Below are 11,048 nucleotides of genomic sequence, written 5' to 3' on the forward strand. Positions count from 1 at the left end.
TTGAACCGCCAGCCTTCTGGTTAGCAGTCACGTGCCGTAGCCACTATGCTACTAGAGCTCCCTATCTCTTAGGAGAATAATAATAAGTAAATTAAAAATAATATAAAGTTGGTAAAATCTGTCTTGGATGCTTTTCTCTCCTTCCCTACTAGTAAAGATTACTTTTAGCAGCAGTTTAATGGGAAAGACTGTTATAAGCCAGTTCACTCTGAGATGAAAATGACTGATGCTAAATTAATGTATTATTGTTCTCAGGAGGCCCCCTCTTGACAGTGGTCTCACCAGCAGTGTAAAGGAATGGTAGATGCTTAGGGACCTTGACTTGCTTGGATCAGTGGTTCCTAAACCAGAGGACTGAAGGAATTACTGTAGTGGGGCTATGAAAGCACATGCCCATCACAACTTACCTACAGACAAAGAATGGCTCAGAAATCCATGTACTATTTGAAAAATGCATACATGTGCTGCTGTAGTGAATAAAAGATAAATGAGGAGCATTACTCAATTTGGGAGCTCTGGTGGCATAGTGTCAAAGGCATGTGACTGCTAACCAGAAGGCTGGTGGTTCAAACCCACCAACCATTCCTCAGAAGGAAGACTGGGCAATCTACTTCCATAGAAGTACTGCCTCGGAAACCCAAGGAGGGGTTGCTGTGAGTCAGAAAATGACTCAATGGCAGTGAATTTGGTTAGCACTTTAAATCTTCATAATTTAAAAATTTTTGTTCATTGTTTGAGTATCAGTAGAAATATGGTTGGCACTAACATTTCCAAACCTGTCATTTCTCACCTGAGAATGGGAGTTCATTTCTTTGTTTTATCCTTCTCAGCCCTGGGGTAGTGACTGCTATTATACAGGTTCCTGCGAGTCAAAATTGACTTGATGGCAGTGGATTTGTTTTGTTTGTTTGGTGACATTCTACTTCTTAGATGTCTAAACAAAGGCTTTTTGATATTGATGTACATATCTTTAAAACAAAAGAAAGAGACAAAAATACTTATTGGTGGAATTGGTAGGAATTAATTTGGTTAAGAAAAAGTCACCAAAAGCCCTAAAAAGTTTTTGTCTTAAAGAAATGAAGGATGTCCTCTATAATGTTCTTTTACCCTGCACGCCTGCCAGATAGGCCAAAGGTACACATTTTAAGCCAGGTTGCATTATAACAAATTCCATAATAATTAATTAAATTTCACCTTACTTTAGTTAAAAAGAGCTAAAAGCCACATAGGATGTTGGTATTACTTGTGAATCTTATTACTCGAATGCCGTTTTTAAAACAGTTTGATCTTCAATTGCCATAGGAATCAAGTCTTATTCATGAAAAGACTCATGCCTGTATTCTATTTGAATCCAGGTTTTATACTGAGGGGTTTATTAAGCTCTAGTGACATTATTATTATTGCAGATTTATTAAATTTGTACATCTTTATTGAAGTTTAATTAATGCATAATAAACTGCTTATATTTAAGTGCACAATTTGGTATATACATATAGCTATGAAACCTTCCCCACAATCAAGATAATGACCGTATTCATTACCCTAAGTTTTCTGCATCACTTTGTAATCCCTCTTTGCCCAAACTACTCCCCCCTCCAACTGCAGGTAACCACTGGTCTGCTGGGCTGTTTTCTGTTAGTATAGACTGGCTTGCATTTTCTAGAATTATATATAAATGGAGCCATCCAATCTTTATTGTCTGGCAATATTGATGTACATATCCTTTTAGTTCTAGTTCAGACATCATAAGAGATCTCCTAGAAGAAGAAGAAGCCTGGGAAGCATCACATAAGTGAGTTCTCATAATCAAGAAATAATTGTGTGCTTTGACCTGAAAAACTGTAATTCTATATCGTTGATTTTCAAACAAAAGAATGTTTTGCTACTGACTTGAGAAAGTAATAATCCACACACATCAAGGTAAAGATTTTCCATTTACTCCTTGTTGCTATATATTTCTGCTTAAAAATGGGATCTAGTGTAACAACTCTAGTTACTTACTACAAATAATTTCTGTAAAGATAAATTGTTCTTATAAGCAGTTAGTTTGGCCTTAAGTACTGGCCCAGAATTTTTAGAAAACTTTTAATACCTTCTTTGATGTCGGCAATCATGATACCTGCTTAACCCTGCTGCCATTGCCATCAAGTTGGTTCCAACTCATAGCAACCCTGTAGGACAGAGTAGAACTGCCCCATAGGGTTTCCAAGGCTATAAATCTTTATGGAAGCAGACTGCCTCATCTTTCTCCTGTGGAGCAGCTGATGAGTTTGAACTGCCGACCTTGTGGTTAGCACCCCGATGCATTAACTACAGTGCCACCAGAGCTCCCTGAGCCCTGCTTATTGTAAGATAAATGGATATCACCTCTTCTCTCATTCCATATATGAATCAGTTAAGGAAGTAAGAATGATGAGGGTAGGAGGGACCTGTTCTAGATCCCACTGGTCAGTAAGGAGGAATGGAACCATGCTGAAGAATATTACCATTTCATAAATCTCCCTCTACAAGTGGTGATCAGTAGTAATGCACCAAGTCAGATTGGTTGGTTTCACTATAATTTTGTTTTCACATACCTCAAATGAGCCTTCAAAACTAGCAATTTCACTCTGTTTCTGTGGCCAGTTTTTTGTCACATTCTTTACAATGATATTTTCAAACTTTCTTGACTCCTGTCAATGACTCCACCCTTAGCTGAGACTTCTCCTCCTTTATAGAGAAATATAGAGGGCATCATATGGGAATCTTCATCTTCCCATTGCCAGTCATATAAATCTGTCTGTTTTTGTGTACATTTTTGTCCTCATTCCTTCTTTCTTAATAAAAGAGATGTCTCTCCTTCTATCTGAGGCTAGTTCCTCTTTCCACCTTATCAGGTCCTTCTTGTCAGAAATTTAACTTTATCTTTTCTCCCATTTCTCTCTTATATAGGCAACCTCTCCCTCTCAAGTGTGTCTTTTTCATAGGGTGTCTATCATGCTCAGATCTTTCCCATCTTAAACAAAAAACATGTCACTCAGTCTCATTCCTCTGCAAGTACCATTTTGTATCTCTTTCACTTCTTAGTAGAATTGTCTCTACTATCCTTTTCATTTCCTAATCTCCCGCTTACTCTTCAGCCTATTCAACCAGTCTCATCACTTTGCTGAAATAACTTTCAGTAAAATCGTTGAAACCTCTGTGTTGCTAAGTCCAAAGGACATTTTTTAGGCCTCATCTTCCTTGGCTTCTTAGTAGTATTCTATACTACTGACTTTTTTTTGCTTTTCTTGAATTTCTCTCTTCCTTGGCTTCTAAGACATAGCACTTTGGTTTTTCTTTTGCTTCTCCAGCTATTTCTTTTCTGCTTCCTTTTCTGGTTTGCCCTCAACAAGGCTATTACTTGTTGATGTTACTGAAGATAAATTTATCTCAAAGTAAACTTACATCTCTTGCCCATACCTCTGCTGAGCTTCAGATACATGTATCCAGCTACTTATTTGATATCTCCCCTTGGGATAACACTCTTCACAGTCAACATGTAAAAAGCTGAACACTTGATCTTATTTATTCTCCAGTGTCCCTCCAAAGTTTTATTGATTTATTTTTGCCCTTTATTTTATTTTATTTTTAAAATTATGATTTGGGTAAAAGGTTACAGAGCAAATTTTTTTTCCTTTCAGGAGTTCATACACATTTTGTTTTGTGACATTGATTGCGGTCTCCACAATGTAACAACAGCTCTTTTCTCACCTCCTGCCTGTGGTTACCTTTTCCCTATGTCCTTCTTTTCTATGCATTCTTGCCCTCAGAGCTGTCTCCATGGTGTAAATGCTGCCTTTCTGATCTCTCATGGTTGGTTGTTCTAAGGAGTGTAACTACCTGGTATAATAGTTTAACTTGTAGGCCTGTCTGTTGTTTGTCTGGAAGCCATGAGAATGAGTTTGAATTCCAGGCCTAGAGGGTGACTAGGGGCCATAGTCTCAGGGGTTTGATCCGTCTCTATCAGACTTTTTTTTTTTTTTTTTAAATGATTTTGAGTTTTGTTGCACATTTTTCTTCTACTCTATTCAGGATCTCCAGTTTTGACCCATTTCCAAGTGGTTGGCAGTGGTAGCTAGGCACCATCTAGTTCTTCTGGTCTCAGAGTCATGATAGCTGGGGTTCATGTGGTCCTTTAGTCCTTTGGGCTAATTATTTTCTCGAGTCTTTGATTTTCTTCACTGCTTTGTTCCAGACTAGGAGAGACAAATTGTTGCATCTTAAATGGCCTCTTGCAAGCTTTTAAGTCTCCAGTTGCTACTTACTGAAGTAGGATGTAAAATAGTGTTTTTGTGTCGTATGTTATGGCAATTGAGCTTGATGTCCCCAGCAACTATGGTCCTGTCTCCAGCAACCATGGTCCTGAGCCCATGGGCCCAATGACTTACTCCCTCAAGGTGTTTGGCTGTGGCTATGAAGTTATCATAACTTTGCTTCCTGTTCACTCTAATGTATGTGTGTGTGTATATATATATATATAAAATATACAAATATGTGTATAGAAATATCATATGCCAAACCTGTATGTGGTCATGGGTATATTCCCATTCACCAACCCATACCCACCATCTTGCTTGTCTACCTGTCCATCCACAGATTAATATTTGTTATTACTGATGGTGCAGTATTCTGCATGTACAAGTATTTACCTTTGTTGTCTGGACCTCTTGTGTACCTCCCCTTGTCTTCCTTTTCCTTAGTGTTATTGTGCTGGTTACTCACTTTTGGTATATTTCCTTTCCCTTCACCTAAATCAAAACTTGTCTCTTACCTATCTAGTAATTTTCCTTTCCTTCCCCTCCCATCCCTGGTAACCAAGTGATATAAAATGTGATCCTTTTCCAGTGTTCCTTTTCATACACTTGCCTAAGCCAAAACACGGGATATCATCCTTGACATCTTGTCTCCATTGCTGTATGTCTCATCTAATTTTGTTTTTAAATGGTTCTCTTTTTTTATTGTCCTTTCTTCCTTTTTATTTTTCCTTCTCTTTGTCTTCCCTGGTTCTTGTTCTTGCCCCCCCCCCATTTCCTGGTTCCCTTCATTTTTCTTTCCTTTTTCCTTTTGGTTCTTCCCATCCCTTGTTTTCCTTTTTGCAGTTTTCTTATTTTTTTCTTTATCATTCTTTTACTCTTGCTCTTTTCTCTCATTGGCCCCCGATACTGTGGGCTTTATTTTTTTCTCTTTATCTTTCTTCTGTCTCATATATATTTATAATTTTTCTTCTCATTTAATTGCTTTTCCTTTTTTCTGTGATTATTCTTGTTTATGTGGTTTGTGTTTTTTGGTCTCTTGTTTTTATTTTTTTGATAGTTTAAAATTTTTTTGTCTAATTGAGTGGGAGACAGCAACTGTTCCCACATGACCCTACCATACCCGCACCTTCTGCAGTCCCACCCACTGAGTGAGGGCCACCACTTGCTTCTACACCAGCTGACCAATGGTAGGTGGTAGCCTATACCAGCCCAACTCACCATCAAATGCTCTTCACAACCAGCTAACAGAGATTTGTGCACACACTGTCATTCTCTGTCACACCCACCAGGAGACAGGCAGTGAATGCCTAAGTGCTAGTAACTAGTGAATAGAGGTGCACAGTACTCTGCTCACAGAGGTATATCAAAACAAAATAAAGAAGAAAAAAAATCTTGGGCTAATCACACCAATATACAACCACCAATTCACTATAAAGACAACGACATTGCAATGTCTTGGACACAACTGACCATCCCAGTTCCCACAGAAAAGCAAGATAAAGAAGTACAAAGAAGGGGCCAGGATAGAGACCCAGAAATCATCCCTGAAGAAGCAGCAGCATTGGAACTCTGTGATAAGGAATTCAAAAGAATTATATTTATTAAGTACCTTCAGTGGGTTGAGAGAACAAAGAAAACACTGATAAAATTAAGGAAAACACAGACTCTAGAACTCTAGAACAATTTAAAATTAGAACAAAATAGAAATAGAAAACAAATCCAAAAACACAAGAGAAATGCAAATCAAAACAATACAAGAACAAACTGACAAAATAAATGAATTAGAAATGATACAAAAACAACAAATAGAAATCCAGAACATTAATACTAACATTTCAGAAATAGATACCATATTGAATGGGCAGAGGAGTGGAATTGACTCACTAGAAGACAGAATTAATGAGATTGAAGATAAATAACTCAATACTACTTTGTTAAGGGGTCAATCAGAAAAAAGATAAAAACAAAATGGCACAGAAGACCTATATAAAGAAAACTACAAAACAGTACTTCAAGAAACTGTAAGAGATCTCATAAATGGAAGAACATACCATGCTTATGATAGGAAGATTGAACCTTGTGAAATGTCAATACTACGCAAAGCAATCGATGCATTCAATGCAGTCCTGACCCAGATTCCATCTACTTCTCCTTCAAGCTGTGGAAGAACCAATTACTAATTTTATATGGAAAAGAAAAGAGACCTTGGATAAGCAAAGCACTGCTGAAGAAGAATAATAAAGTAGGTCTCACAGTCCTAGATCTCAAAACCACAGTAGTCAAAACAGCCTGGTAATGGTACAACAACAGAGACGTAGACCCCTGGAAGATAATTGAGAACCCAGAAATAGATTCATCTACCTATGGTCAGCTGATCTTTGACAAAGGGCCAACACCCATTAAATGGTGAAGAAATAGTCTCTTTAACAAGTGGTGTTGGCAAAACTGGATATCCATTTGCAGAAAAATGAAACAAGATCCATACCTCACACCATATACAAAAACTAACTTCAGGTGGATCAAAGACTTAAATGTGAAACCTAAAACTATAAAGTTCATCAAAGAAAAACTAGGGTCAAACTTAGGGGTCCCAATTGATGACATAAATAGACTATAAAGCATAACCCAAAATGCACAAACAGCAGAAGATAAAGTAGATGATTGGGTAGTAGTAGTAATTCTAAAAATTAAATTTTTGTGTACATCAAAAGACTTCTCCAAAAGAATAAAAAGAGCACTTACAGATTGGGAAAAATATTTAGCAATGGCATATCTGACAAGAGACTTATCTTTAAAATTTATAGAAAGCTCCAATACCTCAATATCAGAAAAGTACACAATCCAATTTAAAAAAATGGGCAGAAGACATGAACAGACATGTCACCAAAGAAGATACCCGGGCAGCCAAAAAACATATGAAGAAATGTTCATGATCGTTAACCATTAGAGAAATGCAAATCAAAACAACAATGAAATGCCATCTCATGCCAACACTAATAGCAACATTCAACAAGACAGAAAATAACAAATGCTAGCAAGGATGTAGAGAGATTGGGAGTGTCATATACTGCTGGTGGGACCATAAAATGATACAACCACTGTGGAAATTGGTATAGTGATTCCTTAAAAAGTTGGTAATAGAAATACTATTCGATCCAGCAAACCCATTACTTAAGTAAATAGCCTAAAGAAGTGAGAAGCAGTACATGAATAGATATATGCACACCCATGCTCATCACAACAGTATTCACAGTAGCAGAGATGGGAACAACCTAAGTGCCCATCAGTGGAGGAATGGATAACCAAAATGTGGTACATACGTATAATGGGATACTATGCAAAACCCTAAAGAATAATGTATAACCTGTGAAACACTGCATAATGTGGATGAACTTGGAAGACATTATGCTGTGAGTGAACTAAGTCAATCACAGAAGGACCACTATTGTATTAGACCATTATTGTAGAGTCAAGGAAAGGTTTACATATGGAAAGAAACTTTATCCATTGGTTACCAGGGAAGGAAGGGGAGGGAAAATTTCTCTCTCTACATATATGTATATCGAAGATGATTATTAGTGGGTACCAGGGGTAGGAGGGAGGGGGAGAGGAGAAGCTTTGGTTTGTGGGACATTGAATTTATGCTAATAGGTGGTGGGATATTTTGGAAAAGGATAGCAGTAAATGGTGGCACAACATAAAAAATGTTATCAGTGTCCCTGAGCTGTAAATGTGGATGTTGTTACATTGGTGAATGTCTTGTTATGTATGTTTTCACCACAATAAAAGTTTAAAAAAAAATGTAGATTGCTAAGTCCATCCTTAGAATTTCTGATTCAGTAAGTTTGGTGTGAAGGAGCTCTGGTAGAGTATTGAGGCTTGCTCTGTTGCCTGACATGTGGTCCATTCTGCTGGAAAAGAATATATATTGTGCTGTTATTGGGTGAAGTGCTTTGTAGATGTCTTTTAAGGTGAGTGGGTTGATTGTATGGTTTATTCTTCTGTATCTTTGTTGAGTTTCTTTCCAGTTGTTCTTTTATTAAAGTGGTGTATTAAAGTCTCCTACGACTACCGTGGAGTCATCAATTTGTCTTTTCAGTTCTGTTGTTGTTGTTTTGTGCCGCTGAGTCGGATCTGACTCATAGTGACCCCTCGGGTTTCCGAGGCAGTATCACTTGAAGTACATTGCCCCATCTTCCTTCCGAGGAGTGGCTGGTGAGTTTGAACCACCAGCCTTCTGGTTAGCAGTCAAATGCCTTAGGCACTAAGCTACCAGAGCTCTGATTTATGCATTTGGGGCTCTTTCATTGAGTGTATAGATATTTATTATGGTTATGTCCTCTTGTTCAGTTGATCTTTTAATCATTGTATAATGTCCTTCCTGGTCTCTTATGGTGGTTTTTGTCTTAAAAACTAAAACTCAGTGCCTTTGAGTTGATTCTGACTTATAGCAACCCTCTTTGATTCAGTAAATCTTTGAATCAGTCAATCTTTATGGAAGTAGATTGCCCAGTCTTCCTTCTGTGGAATGGCTTCTGGGTTTGAACTACCAACCTTCTGGCTAGTCAAATGCCTTGGGCCCTATGTGACCAGAGTGCCTTTTGTTTTTGTCTTAATGCCTGTTTTATCAGAAATTAATATTGCCACTCCTGCCCTATTTTGCTTAGGTGTATCTTAGCCTTCAAAGTGACATCTTTGCTCTTCAACACTTTACAGAGGTCTTTTGCAGCAGATTTGCCCAGTGAAACACGACATTGGATTTCTTGACTGCTGCTTCCGTGGGTGTTGATTGTGGATCCAAGTAACACGAAATCTTTGACAACTTCATTCTTTTCTTCACTTTTCATGATGCTACTTATAGGTCCTGTTATGAGGATTTTCGTTTTCTTTATGTTGAGATGTAATCCATACTGCAGACTGTATTCTTTAATATTCATCAAGTCATTTTCACTTTCAGCAAGCAAGGTTTTGTTGTCTGCATATCATAGATTGTTAATGAATCTTTCTTCAATCCTGATGCCAGGTTCTTCATATAATCCAGCTTCTTGGATGATTTGTTCAGCATGTAGATTCAAGTATGGTGAAAGGATAAAACCCTGACACAACCCCTTCCTTAATTAAACCATGCAGTATCCCCTTGTTCCGTTTGAACAATAGCCTCCTGGTCTATGTACAGGGTCTTCATGAGCACAATTAAGTGTTCTTGAATACCCATTCTTTTCAATGTTATCCATAATTTGTCATGATCAACACAGTCAAATGCTTTTTCACAGTCAATAAAACACAAGTAAACAACTTTGTGGTATTCTTTGCTTTTGGCCAAGATCCATCTGACATCAGCAGTGATATCCCTTGTACTACATCCTCTTATAAATCCAGCTTGCATTTTGAAAGGTCCCTGTCAGTATATTACTGTGACTGTTTTTGAATTATCTTTTGCAAAATTTTACTTGTGTGTGATATTAATGATATTCTTCAATAATTTCCACATTCTATGAGATCACCTTTCTTTGGGATGGGCACAAATATGAATCTCTCCCAGTCAGTTGGCCAGGTAGCTGTCTTCCAAATTACTTGGCATAGACTATTAAGTACCTCCAGCGTGGCATCCATTTGTTGAAACATCTCAGTGGATATTCCATCAATTCCTGGAGCCTTGCTTTTTGCTAATTCCTTCAGTGCAGCTTCAACTTCTTCCTTCAAACCATTGGTTCTTGATCATAAGCCACCTCCTGAAATAGGTGAACATCGACCAATTCTTTTTGGTAAAGTGACTCTGTGTATTTCTTCTACCTTCTTTTGCTGCTTCTTGCATTATTCAATATTTTACCCATAAAATCTTTCAATATTGCAACTTGGGGCTCACATTTTTTCTTCAGTTCTTTCAGTTTGAGAAATGTCAAGTGTGTTCTTCCCTTTTGGCTATCTAACTTCAGGTCTTTGCACATTTCATTATAATAATTGACTTCGTGTTCTTGAGCTGCTCTTTGAAATCTTCTGTTCAGCTCTTTTATCTTGTCATTTTTTCTTCTATTTGCTTTAGCTATTCTCCATTCAAGAGCGAGTTTTAGAGTCTCTTCTGCCATCTAGTTTGGTCTTTTCTTCCTTTACTGTCTTTTTTTAATTTATTTATTGTGATTTGGGTAAAGATTTACAGAGCAAATTCACTTTCCATACAGCAGTTCACATACACTTTGTCTCATGACATTGACCACAGTTTGCCACAATGCAACAGCTCCCCTCCCACTTCCTCCCCATACTTTCCTCTTCCCAGTGTCCATCCCTCCATGCATGCCTGCCCCCCTGAGCTATCTCCCTGTGCATAAGCAACCCTTCTTTCTCCTGTGATTGTTCTCTCCAAGGAATGTATCTACCTCAGGTAAATGTTCAACTTATATGCTTGTCTTTTGTTTGGCTAGAAACCACAGGTGTGGGTTCAATTCCAGACATGAAGGGCAGCTAGGGGCCATAATCTGAGTGGTTCCACCAGGCTCTATCAGAGCAGCAAACTGGTCATCCCCCCCTCCTTTTTTTTTTTTTTTTCTCTAAATGATTTTGAGTTTTGTTCCACATTGTTCTCCCTCTCTGTCAAGGATCTCCTAGATAGATCCCCTTCCACGTGGATGACAATTGTAGCTGGGCACCATCTAGTTCTGGTCTCATAGTTGTATAGGCTGCATATCAGATGGTGTACTAGTCGCTAGGACTAATTGTTTCCATTAATTTTTGGTTTTCTTCATTCTTCTTTGCTCTGGATGAGGAGAGACCCAT

At 37.9% G+C, this 11,048-nt stretch overlaps 1 protein-coding gene across 1 annotated transcript in view; it reads left to right on the forward strand.

The window, feature by feature from the left end:
• Window positions 1-11,048, forward strand: part of RAD18 (RAD18 E3 ubiquitin protein ligase) — a 207,545-nt gene that overhangs the window by 176,364 nt on the left and 20,133 nt on the right. Inside the window, exon 12 of the mRNA XM_007945846.1 lies at window positions 1,730-1,792. Coding sequence (XP_007944037.1) covers window positions 1,730-1,792 — 63 coding nt within the window. The remainder of the gene's footprint in view (window positions 1-1,729; window positions 1,793-11,048) is intronic.

This window comes from Orycteropus afer, unplaced genomic scaffold, assembly GCF_000298275.1.
Source record: "Orycteropus afer afer isolate SDZICR_OR568_19922 unplaced genomic scaffold, OryAfe1.0 scaffold00144, whole genome shotgun sequence".
NCBI classification, from domain to species: Eukaryota; Metazoa; Chordata; class Mammalia; order Tubulidentata; family Orycteropodidae; genus Orycteropus; species Orycteropus afer.